This window comes from Trichosurus vulpecula, chromosome 3 (genome assembly GCF_011100635.1).
Source record: "Trichosurus vulpecula isolate mTriVul1 chromosome 3, mTriVul1.pri, whole genome shotgun sequence".
In the NCBI taxonomy this organism is placed as follows: domain Eukaryota; kingdom Metazoa; phylum Chordata; class Mammalia; order Diprotodontia; family Phalangeridae; genus Trichosurus; species Trichosurus vulpecula.
Window position 1 is genome coordinate 212132396 of NC_050575.1, and position 17960 is coordinate 212150355.

At 36.5% G+C, this 17960-nt stretch overlaps 1 protein-coding gene across 2 annotated transcripts in view; it reads left to right on the forward strand.

Annotated features, from left to right (window-relative positions):
• Positions 1–17960, forward strand: part of BABAM2 (BRISC and BRCA1 A complex member 2) — a 597459-nt gene that overhangs the window by 323821 nt on the left and 255678 nt on the right. For both annotated transcript variants that reach the window (XM_036752607.1, XM_036752608.1), the window contains exon 7: positions 3288–3397. In XM_036752607.1, the coding sequence (XP_036608502.1) occupies positions 3288–3397 (110 nt within the window). The remainder of the gene's footprint in view (positions 1–3287; positions 3398–17960) is intronic.

Below are 17960 nucleotides of genomic sequence, written 5' to 3' on the forward strand. Positions count from 1 at the left end.
TCTTTCAAAACATCTCCTGTCTCAACTATTTCCCCAATCTTGTGCTGGTAAATTTTACTTTTGGTACCCAAATGAAAGACTTTACATTTCTTCCTGTTGAATTTAATCCTCTTAAACTCCACCCAGTGCTCCAGCCTGTCAAAATCTTTTTTGTTTCTATCACTTGGTGTTTTAGTTATCCCTCTCAGGTTTATGTCATCTGCTGGTTTGATGAGCGTATAATCCTAAACCTTTAACTAAGTTGTTGTTTAAAAAAAAAATTTAACAGGAGATAGCCAAAAAGTCTCTGTGATACCTCACTGGACACCTCCTTCCAGGATAACATTGAACCATTAATAACTACTTGTTGAGTATATCTATTCAGCTAATTTTGAATCCATATGATCAGACAATTCTATAGTCCACATATTTCCATCTTCTCCAAAACCTTTAAACTTTGCTAAAATCTCGGCAAATTATGCCCATTCCATTTCCTTCATCTACTAGTTATTAACCTATCACTCTAGGTAGTTATTAGGCTAACATTGTAAAATGTGAGAATCAAATGAAATAACATTTTATTTAAAAAAAGACAGCACAATGACTGGCACATAGTGGTCCTATATAAATGCTTATTCTTTTCCCTTTCCTTCCATAGTAGCATACATGTCAAAGAGGGAAAAGAACTTTAAATGCCAAACTGAGGAGTTTGTATTTTATTCTATAGGCAATAGGGAGCTCCTGATGGTTCTTGAGAGAGGGAATTTTATCATCAGTCCTTTCTTTTAGCAATACCGTGTGGTAGGTTTATTTTATTTGATGGTATCCCTAAAGTCTCTATACTTAGCCTTGTTTTATTTTTTTATTTTATGTTTTATATATTAGTACCTTGAAATAAAAATATACCATTTTACAATTATGCACTAGGTAATTGCAATATTTTGTTTTGTTTTGTTTTTAAATTTATTTTTTATTTTTTGTTTACAACACTCAGTTCCACAAGTTTTTGAGCTCCAAATTTTCTCCCCCTTCTTCTCCTTCCTCCTCCCCCAAGATGGCATGTAATCCGGTATAGGTTCTACATATATACCTTCACATTAAACTTATTTACACAATAGTCAAGTTGTAAAGAATAATTATAACCAATGGAATGAACCATGAGAAAGAATAAACAAAACCAGAAAGGAAAAAAAAAAGAGCAAATAATTTGCTTCAATCTGCATTCAGATTCTATAATTCTTTCTCTGGAGGTGGATAGCTTTTTCCATCATGAGTCTTTTGGAGCTGTCTTAAAACCTTGCATTGCTGAGAAGAGCCAAGTCTATCAAAGTTAGTCATCACAGATACCATGTGTCTGTAATTGTGTATAATGTTCTCCTGATTCTTCTCCCCTCACTCAGCATCAGATCATGTAAGTCTCCCCAGGTTATTGTGAAGTCTGTCTGCTCCTCATTTCCTATAGCACAATATTATTCCATTACATTCATATACCACAACTTCTTTAGCCATTCCCCAATTGATGGGCATCCCCTTGATTTCCAGTTCTTTGCTACCACATAAAGAGCTGCTATAAATATTTTTATACATACGGGTTCTTTTCCCACTTGTGTGATTTCTTTGGGATACAGCCCTAGAAATGGTATTGACTCAGCCTTATTTTATGTGGTTATCTTGCTTATAAATTAAAAATATTAAAAGGAACGTTTGTATTAGCCATGGAGGTTAAGAGGAAGGGTTCAGTCTGAGAAGTATTATGAAGGAATATCATTATCTATCAAACGGAAGAGAAATTTGGGTTGACAAATTAATGAATAAATGAGTAGTAGGAAAAATGAGGTAAATTTAAGTAAATATAGTATCATAGAACTCAGTAAAGTTGAGTTTTGGAAAGGAGAAGAGTACTTTTACAGTCTTAGAATTAAAAGGTATTTTAGAAATGATCTAGTCAATCTTCTACCTCCTTTCCAATTTAGTGGGTGAAATCCATGGAGGTTAATTGACTTCTCCACAATCAAACAACAAATAAGTAGCAGATCAGACACTTGAGCATAATCTCTGGACTCCTGCTCCTGCTAACCATGCTGCAGCCACTGTGGAATTAAATGAAACACAGTTAAACACTGATAAAATCACTGGATTTGGCCACCATGAGATCTTAGAAGGACTACTTTGAATACTGAATAAAGAGGAAAACTAAGATTGCAAGGGCATGGGAGAAATAAGTGATGAGCAGTTAGAATTGGTTACTAGTGACCACTTACTTGAGACATTTAACTTTGTTAGAAGAAGTAGCAAGATGTTCAGTAAAGTTGATTATTTTGCTTTTTTCTCAAAATGCATAAATGGATAGAGAGGTAAAAGAAACAGTGAAAAAGCCAAGATTGGTTGGGGGTGGGGTCCCCCTATTTCTTGTTGAATAAAATACTCCTTAACCTGGCTCTCGAGGATTTCTGTAATCAGGATTCATTTCACCACCTTAATTCACATATTCTCCTTAATATCCTTTACATTCCAGTTGAAAGCTACTTTGTATTGTAGTTAGTCAGTAAACATTTATTAACCACCTATTCAGTGCCAGGCATTGTGCTAAGCCAAGAAAGGCAAAAAGCAGTCCCTGCCCACAAGGAGCCCCCTGTCTAATGGAGGAAGCACCAAGCAAACAACTATGCAAAAACAAGTTAGATACCAGATAAATCAAAAATAATCAATAGAGGGAAGACCATAGAATTAAAAGAATCAAGCAGGGTTTCCTATAAATGATGGGATTTTAGCAGGGATTTGAAGGAAGTCATCGAAGCCCTAGGCAGAAATAAGGAATGAGAGTATTCCAGTCATGAAGAACAACTAGTGAAAATGCCTGGAATTCTGCTTAACTCTTTGCTTGTTCCCTCTAGTATACCCGAATATCCTTGAGCACAAGTGGGATTGCAACATGTTTATATCTCCTTTGTGTGGCACAGAGTAGCCATAAGTATTTGTCCAGTAAGATATATTAGAAAGGAAAGAATTTAATATGCAAAACCCATATTTCTCAAGATACAGGAAAGGAAAGAACATAGAGCATGTATAAATGCTTATTGAATTGAATGGGTGAAGCATTTAATTTTAGAAAGGGAAGAGTGCATCTCCTGTGTCACTGTAGAGAAGGATGAAAGGGTAAGTTGTATGAGCAAAGTTATGTTTAGAAGATGGAAAGGAAGATGCTCATGTCAAATGGCCTTATCTCAGTAAAATATGATGTAAGATTATCAGCAATTAGATATTATAAGAGCAACAACCAAAGGTTATTCCATTTCTTTTTATTTAAGGATGCAAATGAAGATCCAGGAGAAGATGTGGCTCTCCTTTCAGTCAGTTTTGAGGACACAGAAGCTACTCAGGTGTTCCCAAAATTATACCTGTCACCACGCATTGAACAGTAAGTACCAGTGCATCTGACTGTTAATGCCTTCTTATTGTTATTCGGAAGGTAGCATTATTGAAGTGTTCTTTACTTGTATTGTTTTAAATAAACCATTTAAATTATACTTTCTCCATAATTGATGCTTATTTGCTTGAAAATGAAGTATATTGGGAGTTTGGAGTAGAGAGAAATAGAGTTCAAAGTTGCAGTGATGGTTTGGTGAATCTTGTAGGCAGATAATTTGAGACCAGAATAGTGCCTTTAGTGGGATAATTTGAGACAGGCATAGCGCCTTTATAGAGACGGATTGTTGGAATGCAACAATTATAGTAGTAGCTCAGAATTATGCTGGGCACAGTAGATAGAGTGCTGGGCCTGGAGGCAGGAAGACTCTTCTTCTTGAGTTCAAATCCAGCATCAGACACTAGCTGTGGACCTGGGCAAGTCACTTCACCCTGTTTGCCTCTATCTGTTAAGCTCCTCTGTAGGCCCTCTCTTCTCCCTATATCAGCCTTTTTTTGTGTGGTGATGGTGTTCCAGTTGTTTTTCAGTTGTATCCCACTTTTTGTGACCTTTTCTTGGCAAGGATACTGGAGGGGTTTGTCAGATGAGGAAACTGAGGCAAACAGGGTAAAGTGACTTGCCCAGCGTCGCACAGCCAGTAAGTGTCTGAGGTCAGATTTGAACAAAGGAAGATAAGTCTTCCTGACTCCATACCTGGCACTATTCATTGTGCAACGTAGCTGCCCTTTACTTACTTGCCCTCATACTCCTTATGACCCTGGTTGCCTACTTCTTGACACTCTCCATCTCATCAATGGTATTCCTTGTGTGTGTGTGTGTGTGTGTGTGTGTGTGTGTGTGTGTGTGTGTATACATATATATCACTCAAAATTAAACACAGTACTCCATTTCTTTTCTTTCATATTTGGCATCTTTGTTTTTCTTTTTTTGTTTATTTTATGTTAAAACAGTTTTTTCACATTTGGGTTTTTTTTTTTAGCTTTGATTTCCAAATTCTATCCCTCTCTTCCTATTTCCCTTTCCCCCTCCCTGACACAGTAAGCAAACAGATATAGGTTATACATGTGTAATTATGTAAAAAATTTCCATATTACTCATTTTGTCCAAGAAGACTCGAATTAAAAAAAAAACACAATAAAAGAAAGTGAAAAACAGCATGCTTCTGTCCATATTCAGCTAATATCAGTTCTTTTTCTGGAGATGGATAACATGCTTCACCATGAGGCCTTTGGGATTGTCTTGGATCATAGTATTGCTGAGAATAGCTAAATCATTAACTTTTCTTCATTGTACATATTGTTACTATATACAACATTCTTCTGGTTCTACTCACATCACTGTGCCTCAATTCTTGTTAAGTCTTTCCTGTTTGCCATTTCTTATAGTTTACATATTCCATCACAATCATATACCATAACTTATTCAGCCATTTCTCAATTGAAGGGTACCCCTTCAATTTCCAATTCTTAGCCCCCCCCCCCAAAAGAGCTCCTATGTTTTTATAAATAGTTCCTTTTCCCTTTTTTGGATCTCTTCAGGATATAGACCTAGCAGTGGTATTGTTGGATCAGTGGGTATGCACAATAGTCTAGGCCTTTAGGCATAGTTCCAATTATTCTCCAGAATGGTTGGATCAGTTTACAACTCTACCAGAAGTGCAATAATGTCCCAGTTTTCCCATATCCCCTCCAACATTTATAATTTTCCTTTTTTGTCATATTAGCCAATCTGGTGGGTATGAGGTGGCACCTCAGAGTTGTTTTAATTTGTCATTCTCTCCATTTCTTTTCTGATGAGAGGAGAGGGAATACAGCAACACTATGATAATGCCTCTCTTAATGCAGCCTAAAGTTACATTAAGTTTTTTGCTTCTGTATTTCAATGTTAATTCATATTAAGATTATAGTTCAAAAAAATGCCCTGATCTTTTCAGGTAAACTATAATCTCTCAATCCTTCCTCTGGCTTGTATTTGTGAAGTAAATTTTTGAAGCCAATTGTGAGATTTTATATTTATCCTTATTGGATATTATCTTATTAGATTCAACCCAATGTTCCAGTCTTTTAAGATCTTTTTGGACATTGATTTTATCATCCAACACAGTCTTTTTGTCCCTTCCTTGTGTCATCTGCATATTTGATAACTATCTGTGCCTTTAAGTCATTGATAAAATGTTGGTAGTACAAGACCAAGGACAGATTCTTGAAACACTCCACTTGAGACTACTTTATTTTGACACATTAATGGTCATTCCTTGGTGTAGCAGTTCAAAAATGTACAAATATAATTAAATATGCTACTGCCTTACCTGTGTCTCACCATCTTAATCATAAGAATAAAATGAAAAACTTTATCAAATATTTTGCTGAACTCTATCAGTCTATTAAACTTATTCAAAAAAGAAATGAGATTTGTCTGGCATGGCTTGTTTTTGATGAAGCTGTGGTGGTTTTGATTATTACTGCTTCCCTTTTTCAGTTTTCATCAGGTAACCCTGTAATAATACCTGCTCGAATCTTCCCTGGAATTGAAGTCAAGCTGCCTGACCCGTAGTTTACAGATTCAATATTCCTTTTTTTGGAAATTGGGACATTAACATACTTTTGAGCACTATGGCTCCTCTCACATTTTCTTTAATTCTTCATTGATGTTTTACATTGCAGCAGTAATCACTTTTAACAGTAATTTTTGACTTGAGCATGTCACTCTTCTGGGTCTGATAATTTGAACTTTGTTCTCTCCCCATCTCTTTCGAATGGAAGCTACTTGCAAGTACAGATTGTTTAATTTATTATATTTGTGTTCCCAGTGCTTAGCATAGTGTCTGGTACATGACAGGTCCTAACTAAATGCTTGTTGATTGATTCTTTTCTTTTTTTATTTCTTTTTTTTTCTCTTAGCAATTATTTTAGTTTTCAACATTGATTTCCACAAGATTTTGAGTTACAGATTTTCTCCCCATTTCTACCCTCCCCCCACTCCAAGATGGCATATATTCGGATTGCCCCATTCCCTGGTCAGCCCTCCCTTCTGTCACCCCAATACCCCACCCCATTCCCTTTCCCCTTACTTTCTTGTAGGGCAGGATAGATTTCTATGCCCCATTCCCTATATATCTTATTTCTCAGTTGCATGCAAACCAATTTTTTTTATGAGCGTGTGCTTTTAGAACTTTGAGTTCCAAATTCTCTCCCCTCTTCTCTCCCCACCCACTCTCCCTAAGAAGGCAAGCAATTCAACATAGGCCACACATGTATCATTATCTGAAACACTTCCACAATACTCACGTTGTGAAAGATTAACTACATTTCCCTCCAACCTATCCTCTCCCCCTTTATTCAATTTTCTCCCTTGACCCTGTCCCTTTTCAAAAATGTTTGCTTTTGATTACCTCCTCCCTCTATCTGCCCTCCCTTCTATCATCCCCCTTTTTTTATCCCCTTCACCCTACTTTCCTGTGGGGTAAGATACCCGATTGAGTGTGTATGTTATTGGCTTCTCAGGTCAAATCTGATGAGACCAAGATTCACTCATTCCCCCTAACCTGCCCCCTCTTCCCTTCCAACAGAACTGCTTTTTCTTGCCACTTTTATGTGAGATAATTTACCCCATTCTATCTCTCCCTTTCTCCCTCTCTCAATATATTCTTCTCTCATTCCTTAAATTTATTTTATTTTCTTAGATATCATCCCTTCATATTCAACTCATCCTGTGCCCTCTGTCTATATATATGTATATTCCCTTCAGCTACCCTAATACTGAGAAAGGTGTCATGAATTCCACACATCATCTTTCCATGTAGGAATGTAAAAAAAACAGTTCAACTTTAGTAAGTCCCTTATGATTTCTCTTTCTCGTTTACCTTTTCATGCTTCTCTTGATTCTTGTTTTGGAAAGTCAGATTTTCTATTCAGCTCTGGTCTTTTCACTGAGAAAGCTTGAAAGTCCTCTATTTTATTGAAAATCCATATTTTGCCTTGGAGCATTATACTCAGTTTTGCTGGGTAGGTGATTCTTGGTTTTAATCTTAGCTCCATTGATCTCCAGAACATCATATTCCAAGCCCTTTGATCCCTTAATGTAAAGCTGCTAGATCTTGTGTTATCCTGATTGTGTTTCCACAGTACTTGAATTGTTTCTTTCTGGCTGCTTGCATTATTTTCTCCTTGACCTGGGAATTCTGGAATTTGGTGACAATCTTCCTAGGAGTTTTCTTTTTGGGATCTTTTTCGAGAGGCAATGGGTGGATTCTTTCATTTTCTATTTTACCCTCCAGTTCTAGAATATCAGGGCAGTTTTCCTTGATAATTTCTTGAAAAATGATGTCTAGGCTCTTTTTTTGATCATGGCTTTCAGGTAGTCCAATAATTTTTAAATTATCTCTCCTGAATCTATTTTCTAGGTCAGTGGTTTTTCCAATGAGATATTTCACATTGTCTTCCATTTTTCCATCCTTTTGTTTCTGTTTAATAATATCTTGATTTCTCATAAAGTCACTAGCTTCCACTTGTTCCAATCTAATTTTTAAGTTGGTATTTTCTTCAGTGGTCTTTTGGACCTTCTTTTCCATTTGGCTAATTCTGCTTTTCAAGGAATTCTTCTCCTCATTGGCTTTTTGGAGCTCTTTTGCCATTTGAGTTAGTCTGTTCTTTAAGGTGTCATTTTCTTCAGTATTTTCTTCAGAGAGCAAGTTATTGAGTTGTTTTTCATGGTTTTCTTGTATCCCTCTCATTTCTCTTCCCACTTTTCCCCCTATTTCTCTTAGTTGCTTTTCCAAATCCTTTCTGAGCTCTTCCATGGCCTGAGACCAATTCATATTTTTCTTTGAGGCTTTTGATGTAGGCTCTTTCACTTTGTTGACTTATTCTGGCTATATGTTTTGATCTTCTTTGTCACCAAAAAAAGATTCTGTAGTCTGAGTCTGAGTCCTTTTACACTGCCTGATCATGTTCCCAGACAACTACTTGACCCTTGAGCTTTTTTCAAGATATGACTGCTTTTAGAGTGGAGAGTGCTTTATCCCAAGCTTCAGGGGCATTGCGCTACTGTTTTCACAGCTACTTCTACTCCACTGTCACTGCAAACTGTGCCACAGCAGTGCTCCCCCTCCCCCAAGAACCACCAACCAGCACCATGACCCAGATCCAAGCAGGGCAAAGCAAGTCCTGCATTCCCGCTGTGGTCTGCCTCTTGGTTCCTCCCACCTTGTGAACCCAGGGACTCTGGAAGCAGCTGATTCTGAAGCTCTGGAAGCAGCCACAGGAGCTTCCTGCTGCTGCTGACACCACTGCCACACCACTTCTGCCAGAGCTGGTGGCCACACTGCTCTCTAACTGATCTAGCAGTTTACCCAATAATCTGCTCAATGGTCTTTGGTGTTTGTGGGTTGAGAAGTCTGGTAACTGCCACAGCTTAATGATTCATGGCCCTAAGGCCTACTCCGGTCAACTCCCGGCCTGGTCAGTCCTGGCACGGCCCACGCTGGGCTGCGCTCAGCTCCCAGCACAGTGCGATAGACCCTTCCCAGCGACCATCCCGGCCATCCTGGGCTGCAGACCTGCTTTCCTCTGCTATTTTGTGGGTTCTGCAGCTCTACGATTTGTTCAGAGCCCTTTTTTACAGGTGTTTGGAGGGATTTTGCGGAGAGCTTAAGCAAGTCCCTGCTTGCCAGCTGCTATCTTGGCTCCTGATTGATTCTTTTCTAAAGATTGTTCACCTTGACAGGAAAAAGAAGTAGAAAAATCGTTTAGTAGTTGTACCAGCTCTCTGTCATCATATCAACCCGATGCCATCCTATACCTGATCCTTTTCTTTTCTCTACTAAGAGCTGGAGAAATCCTTTATTTGTAATTCTTGGCATTTATTGTCAGCCTCAGCTGAGCTTTGAATTTGAGGCTTTATTTATCTTGGCAATATTCTTTTTTTTTTAAACAAGATTTTATTGCTATATTCTGTTTCTTCTGTCACAATAGTATCTGATGTATCTCCCTAACTTCCCCTCCTGGAGAACCATGCCATATGACAATAGTATTTTTTAGGGGACAAATCGTATTTGTTTTGTCAGGACACATTGAAAAGTTCTGAAAACATGTACAATGTATAACATCTGTGGCCCTCCCACCCCCCACAAAGGGGTAGGTTTGGGTGTATCTTCTTGTCTCTCTTATTCAAGTCTCATTTGTTCTTTATAATTTTCTTATATTTCCTGTGTGTGTGTGTGCATACATGTGTGTTGCATGCATATGTGTATGTCTTACTCTTCTTTCTGTTTACACTGCAGTGGTCACTGGAAAAGTTTTTTTTCTTGATTCTGCTTATATCATTCCACATAAATTCATAGAGAATTTTTCATACATCTCTGTATTCATCACACGTATCATTTCTTATAGCACAGTAATGCTTTATTACATTCACAGTTTATTTAGCCAGTCCTCACTTGATGAACATTTATTTTGTTTCCAATTCTTAACTATCACAGAAAGTACTGCTAAAAAATTTTTGGACTATATGGGGACTTTTTTTTTTATTTTAATTAATGGCTTCTTTGGGCTATAAACCCAGCAATGGAGTCTCCGGTTCAAAAGCTGTGGGCCATTTAGTCTCCTTTTTTTTTTTTTTTTTGCTCAATTCAAAATTGCTTTCCAAAATGGTTGTGTTATTTCCCAGCTCCATCAATGATGTATTCAAATAACTATATTTCCGCAATCTCTCAAACATCATTTGTTTCCATTTTTTTGTCATTTTTGCCAATTTGCAGGGTATGGGGTGAAGCCTCAGGGTTGTTTTGATTTGCATTTCTCTTGTTTTTTTTTCCAAATGAATTTTGCTATTATTTGATCATGTGCTGTCCAGTGTTCCCTTGGTTATTTGATTCGAATAACATTAAAAGTGTACATTAATTTTTCTGGTATTGTGATTTTTATTATATTGGTATGGTCTACCCATGAGCATGAAATATTCCTCCAGCTATTTAAATTGTTCTTTATTTCTTTGAGGAGTGTGTTGTAATTGGATCTATACCAGTCTTTTCATTTTTTGGGAGGTTAATCCCAATATATTTTATTCGTTTTGTAGTTATTTGGAATGGGATTTTCCATTCATTAATGATATTAGGCTATAATTTTCTTTTTGTTTTATCTTTCCCTTGTTTAGGTATTAGAACTATTTGTCTCATAAAATAAATCTGATAGTATTCTTTCTCAGTTTTTGAATTTGTGATTTTGCGAAGTATGGGTACTAACTTCTTCAAATGTTTATTAGAATTCTTCCATGAATCCATTAAGAACATGAATTTTTTTCTTTTTTCCTTTTTCTTTTTTAGCTAGATATATTTCTTCTTTCTGAGATTTGGTTATTTAATATCTCTATATGGTCTTCTGAAAGTTTGGATATCTTACATATTTGTATAAATTTCTCTATTTCTTTAGTGTTTGCATTTTTGTTTGTATATAACTATGCATAATATGGCTTGGTTATTCTTTTTATTCTGATTTTACTGTGATTTCACCTCACTTTTTTGCTCTTTTATTGATTTAATTTTTCTGCTCTTTTTTAGTCAGATGAGCTAAGGATTTATCAGTTTTATTGGTCTTTTCCAAAACTTAGATTTTAATTTTTTTATCATTGTTATGGCTTTTTTGGTTTCCAGCATATCTATTTTTTTCTCTAATTTTTAATATTTTCTCTTTTGTGCTAATTTTAGGTTTGTTGATTTTCTAATTTTTAAAAATGTATATTCAATTCCTTAATCTATTTCAATTTTTTATATAATTCTGTAATTATGTAATATCATTTTTTAATAAGGGTATGATTTTACCCTTGAGGACTGCTTTAGCTGCATGCTAGAAATTTTGGTATGTTCTTTCCTCATTTAATTTTACATAATTATTGTTTCTATATTTTGTTCTTTGGTCCACTCATTATTTAGGATTTCATTGTTAAGTCTCCATTTGGGTCTGCATTTTTGTTTGTGGTCCCTGAACCAATTTCTCTTTATTGCATTATGGTTTGTAATATTGATCATTTCTGCCTTTTACATTTATTTGCAATATCTTTGTACCCTAGTATATGGTCAATTTTTGTGAAAGTCCTATGTGTTGCAAAGAAATATATGCAGACACACACAATATGCTGTCCCATTTAAAAGTTGCCATGAGTTTTTTTAACTTCATGTTCTCTAGAAATTTGTCCAGTTACATATTTTACCTTTCGGTTATCTTTCTGGAAAGATGGAGCAGTAACTGGAGTATCAGGGTGGGTTTTGATGTCAGTCTGTGTTGAGTTCTTGGATCTACTAGTGTAGCCTTGCTTCCAGTAATAAGCTTAGAGCATCCACAGAAAGACAGCCAAATTGTTGAAGCACAGAATTTATTCTGTTTAAAAATTCATCCATGGGACTGGGAATATTTAGTCTGAAAAAGAGAAAATTTACTAGGACAAATGTTCTTAACTTTTCTTAACAGTCTGGTGAAGCTTATTTACACCTCACAATAATTTTCTTAAGTAATTGAAGAATTATTTTCATTTTTCAGTTAGAATTAGTGAAAATAAAGCTGTTATTTTTCCTTTCCGAGTTCATAAGCCCACATAAAATCTATTCATAGATTTATGTAACCCAGGTTAAGCTCCCCTTTCATAGTGGTGTGATGGCTTTCTTTAAGTATTTGAAGGACATGGAGGAAAAGAAGTGAAAATTGTCCTGCTTAGCTTCACAGTGTAGAACTAGTAGCAGTAGTTCAAAGTTGCAATGATAAGAGTTTAGGCTTGTTGGAAGGAAAATTTTCCTAATAATTAGACTTATCAGAAAATAGAAGGAGCTACTACCTCAGTTTATTTTCACTGGAAATCTTTAAGTAATTATACAAAAAGGGCCTCCTAGGTGCAAAGCACTTTTACAAGTTTTAGGGAAACAAATAGAAAATCAGGTTAGTATTTATTCTGAAGACAGTTACATTCTACTTTGTGGAGACAACCTAAATGAGAGATTTTAGCTGCAAGTCAGTTGGAAAGACATCCATTGGATAGAGTGACAAGCATCTGTATCTTCTTTATTGTCATTTCCATTGATAAAAGCACATAATTTTCTTATGTTGAATCATATGAATGTGAGAACTTTATTTTCTGGGTTGTCAGTAGCTGTGGCTACTGAGGAGTTAGGGGCTGTAGCACCTGCAGAGGCAGTTGCAAGTTGGCATCTATACAAGAGTTGCTTCCTGGTCCATGGCTGTAGGACTGGGCTTGAAGGTTAGTGACCTATTTGATGTTTCTGGGGCTCTTGGGTTCAGAGCTCTTATTTGCCTTTTTCACCATTTGAAAGTGGTGAGTGGAAGATGGATAGGGGTGGAGGTTGTGGGGAGCTTAAGGTAGTGATTGTTTAAATCTGGAACATGCTACTTCCTGTCTGTTCTTTGGGAAAACTTGCTAGGCCAGAGTGCCTGTTAGTTTGGTAGAAATTCACTGGCACTTAGTGTTTGACAATATAATGGTTACTGGGTCCCTTCTTCATAAGGGTTACTCACCTAAACGATGATTTTTGCTGAAGGCAAGACTGGTTTCTGGGGAGCTCTGCTATTTCTGGGGTTCTTACACATACCTGCTCACCTGTGGCAATTGGTCAATACTTTGTGACCACTTTATATTATAGAAAGAGGTTATTTCTTCAGTAGGAATTGACCTAGATCAGAGGTGTCAAATTCCCAGTTGCTGACTAACAGATTAAAATGTAATTGGGAAATTTTTAACAATAAATAAAAATTCAGTACAACATAGAGAATGTTAATTTGTGTTTTTTTTAAGTCAGTATGTGGCCCACAGGGCTCTGTTTCTGTTTTAATTTAATACCACTGACATAGATGGTCCCTGAGTCCCTTCCAGCTCTTAAATTCTGTCTGATTTTGTAAGAGTCAAGCCAAGTTAACAAACATTGATTAAGAGCCTGCTATGTGTCAGCCACAGTGCTTAACAGTAGCCATATGTGGTAGGCATTATTCAGGAGTGTGTTAGAACTAAACTGAACTAGCTTATTAAATTTCCAGTGTGAGCATTTAAAGCTTGGAAATTGGCAAATATTAGATATCAAGACTTGATTTGTTGTTTTGTTGATTGTCTAGATTTAAGACAGTGAGAGTGGAAATGTTGATAATGCCAATTAAACTTAAAGTGTGGCATGCATACATTTGTCCCTGAGAAAGTTGGTTTTTAAACATTTGCTACCATACCACTGTACATATTATTATTCTTGCTAAATAGGTAAAGAAACTGAGGCATAGAAAATGAAATGGCTTGCCCAGGGTCACAGAAATAGGGGCAGAGTCAGGATTTGAACCCAGATCTTCAGATTCCAAGTCCTGTGTTTTTCTCCTTATACCTGGTTGCTTCATATAGTCTTATTTTCTTCAACCAGTCTTTGTATGATAGAATTTTGAGCCTCCTCATTATCCTGGTTGCGCTCCTTTGGACAAACTCTATCTTGTTGAAATATTATACCCTAAACTTAACATATTATTCCATATGCAATGTTTATAAAATAAAAATGGGGCATAAAATATAGCAAAGCTATCACCTCCCTTTTTTTTGAAATATTGAAACAATGTTTAAAATCTTATGTACAGAAAATATTTAAAATTTAAATATTTAAATCCCACAGGTTTTTCAAGTATTTGTAGGCAAGAGAGTATTGGCTTAGTTTAAATCAAGTACAAGGCCTTTAATAAGAATTTTTTTCTTAGCAAAATAGCAATACAATCTTTCCAACTGAAAGTAGCAGTCCTAAATTGCCCTAGATGGAGTTAGTACTTGTCTGACTGGCTTCGTCAGGTATTTGTGATTAAAGTGCTTTGTAAATTTTCAAGCACCATGGAAATCTGTTCTATTTTCATATTACTACTCCTCCTCCTACTAGTTCTCATGGTAATTTTATTCTATCTAGACTTTTTTTTAACTTGTTATCTCTATCTAAGTAGTCATAGATCTATGATGATCAGACAAGGTAGCCTTCATGGATTTTTGTTTAAAAAAACGAGCAAGCCAGTTACAACGATAGCTTTTATGCCCTTTCAATCTCCCTTGCCCCCCTTGCCATACTACATAACCTCATGCTCTCTTCTTTGAGACTCTCTGATTCCACCTGTGATGTCTTTACCCCTCTGCCCTAATGTTACTTACCCACTTAGTGGTCCCATATTGATGTCATGTATGCCAGTCCCAGAAAGTGGAAGAAGGTCTTTCTAGTTCCCTGCTTTCCCATGTGTAAAAGGAGAAAAATCAGTTGTCCCCAAAAGACTTGTACTGACATGGAGACTAAATTCCCCTCAAATGGGTCAATCCCTTTAAAGGGACCATTTGGTAGAAAATGTGGGCAGGAAACTCTCATGTGTGTTGTGGTTCTGTGAGGCTCTGAAATATCATATTTCTGAAGCCTGCTCTTTTTGCCCAGGACAGTAGAATGGTTCTTCCTTGTCTCTGGCAGCTAAAATGACTACAGCCCATTACATGTTTTAGATGCAAATGAGGGTGTATGGTTTAGCAAAGAAAGCCCAATTTAAGAAGGACGTCGTGTTCTCAATGCACAGGAAACATTTATAAAATATATATATTTCAGATGTCTGTTTTCCCAAGAACCAAAATCAGTTAGTTCTATTAAAGAATGAGGATGTTATTTGATTTTAGAAGAAAAAAATTACCATTGGTGAATTCTGCAAAACAGAACTTCTTTCTTTTCTTTATAGACTTAGCTTGAATATTAGGAGGGAGGAAAGCAATTTGATTCTACACTAGTTGAATTTTCCACTTGGCAGAAAAGCTTTAAATTGTAGTTACCTCACTGGAGCTGGCAATAAGCATTCCCTGCCCTTCCCTTCTTCTCAGACTGTTGGCAATTCCAACAGTGAATCCAAAGGTTAAATGGGCACCAGAGACTATCCAGTCCTCTCCCTACAAAAGTGTAGGCTTCCAGTTCTTGATTAAGCTGCCTTGACAGGGAGTGGCCTGAAGAAAACCAGGTCTGTGATTCCATCCTATAGCGTTCTCATCCCAGGGATAAAAAGACTTCAGCCCTGAGGCAGTCCAGGTGGCATCTTTCACCAGGCCAGCATTTGTTTTTAGAACTTTTTGTTGTTAAGTTATAACAGCTTTGGAAATAAGTACTAAATATTTACAAGCCCATAAAAGTGATTATTAACCAGCACTATTTATGCCAGTAATACACATTTCTGATATGGTCAGCCTATTAATCCTAGGTGCTTTTAGCCTGTCTTCCTTAATATCTTGTGCACCATCCCATACATGTAGATGATTTTAGCCATGGAAAGTAACCAGCGTGATAGCCAATGAAGGTTAAAAGGACATATTTTCCCACATAATTTAAATAGCTAGTTGTAAGAAAGAAGAAAATGGAGATTGGAAATCAGCTGAGATTCAGAAGAAATTTGTTTAATATATATTTTGTTGATTTATGAAACCTATTGGAAAAGGACAAGGGAAGAGAAAAGGCAAGGATCCAAGAAAGGGGAAAAGTTACAATGGATAGAAGAAACAATAGAATATCTAGACACCAGTTCTGTAATTACTTCTCCAGCAATAGGAACATGGAAGCTTTGTGGAATACCATTTTACTCTTTTAGCAAATATTGGTGTACTCCTCATATTAAAAGATGATGCTACTATGACTCACTGTGCTTTAAATTACTTCTCAACCAATAGAAATGGGTTTCACTGAGCCATGTACACTTTTCTCCAGATCCCAACTGCTTGCATTTTTGCAGTAACTGGCCATATTCTAGATTTAGCAACAAGGTGGGCTTTTTCCTTTGGGTTAAGCTAATTTTTTTGTCAACATAGACCTTGATCCTTATTTTAATCTGTTTTTTATGAGAAAGGGGTGAAACCAGAGAATACATAAATTTCTGAGATGTGTCTTCTTTGGAAGCTTATCTATGGAGCTTACAGATCAAGGACCTCCTTTCATTCAAAGTACTATATCCTTAGTAGGGAAAAACTAGTTTTGAACTGTAAAACTTGAAATGTTTAGAGCATCTGGGTCTGCTTAGTCTATCATTGCCCCAAAAGTTGTCAGTATTGTATAACGAAAAGAACACTGGGAGTCAAAAGACCTGGCTTTGAGTACTGATGGTATGCCCTGATGAAATCACTGAGTTTCTTATTGCTTGTCTGTAAAACAAGGAAGATGGGCTAGATGTTTCTAAGGTTCCTTGAAAGTCTACTACTTAATTCTAGAATTTTTTCTTGCCTGCGATGCTTATACATTAGGCAATTCAGGTAATCTTTCTCAACATTGGTTTATTCATATATCTGTAAAATGAAAGGATTGGACTAGAATCAGGGGTGGGGAACCTGCGGCCTTGAGGCTACGTGTGGCCTTCTAGGTCCTTGGGTGTGGCCTTTTTCACTCAGTTCAAGTTTTACAGAACATTCTGTGGACTTTGAATTCAGTCAAAGGGCTGCACTTGAGGACCTAGAGGACTACATGTGGTCTTAAGGCCCCAGATTGCCCACCCCTGGACTAGATAGCTTCTGAGGTCCCTTCCTGCTTTGGATCTTTGATTCTGTGATCTCATTGCCCAGTTAGAGGTGAAGGAAAATATCATTGAATCATAGGATTTAGAGCTGGAATGAGAACTTAGAGATCATCTTGTCCCAACCCCTTATCTTATAGCTGGGGAAACCAAGGCTCAGAGAAGTTAAGTGAGTTATATTCGAGGTCATGCATGTAGTAAATAGCAGAACTGGGGTTAAGAACTATGTCCTTTAACTTCAACAGCCCTTCTACTGCACCATGCTGTCACCCAAAATATCTTTCTTTCCTTTTAAGCTAAGTGACTAAGTGTCAACTTGTTTCCTTTGCCACATCTTGCAAAATCTGTTAGGGATGGAATTATATATCTTTAGAATGATTTATCAGCCAAATCCTGGACTTGGTGCATATGTATTTACTCCCACACACCTTCCCTTTATTCCTATTGTGTCTACCCTAGAGCATTTTTACTACTTCTGCCCCAGTGTCATTATGTCTGAGAATAACTGTTGAACACTTCAAATATGACCTGTAATCTTAAAGATAACTAAAATGGTAACACTTATATAAAAATCTAGTGAAGGAAAGATCCCAAAATTAAAAAAAAAATCTTCCCATTAGTATTTTTGCCAGTGCTTGATGATATTAAAATCAGGTGAAATCACAATGGCACAGGTTCTCAAAAGATTGTTTGTAGTGGCCAAAATCCAATGTTAAATAATAGAGATATCAAAAAAACAAAACAAAACAAAAAAAAAACAAAGCTGCCTCTAGCTATTTTATTCATTAGTGAATTGTCCCAGAAAAAGTTAGCCAGAATCTATTGGGGCTATCTTGCGGCAGGATTTCAGTAAGAGAACATCATAGTAAACGTAGTTTAATTTAGCCTTCCTTGGACTTATTGAGTCCCTGAGATAATCTTATAATAAATATTGTTCTCCTGGAGGGTTTTCTTCCATGATAAATATATAGTCTTGAGTATGCTAAGACAACCAGCTGTCAGGAGGAGATGCGTGTTTGGCT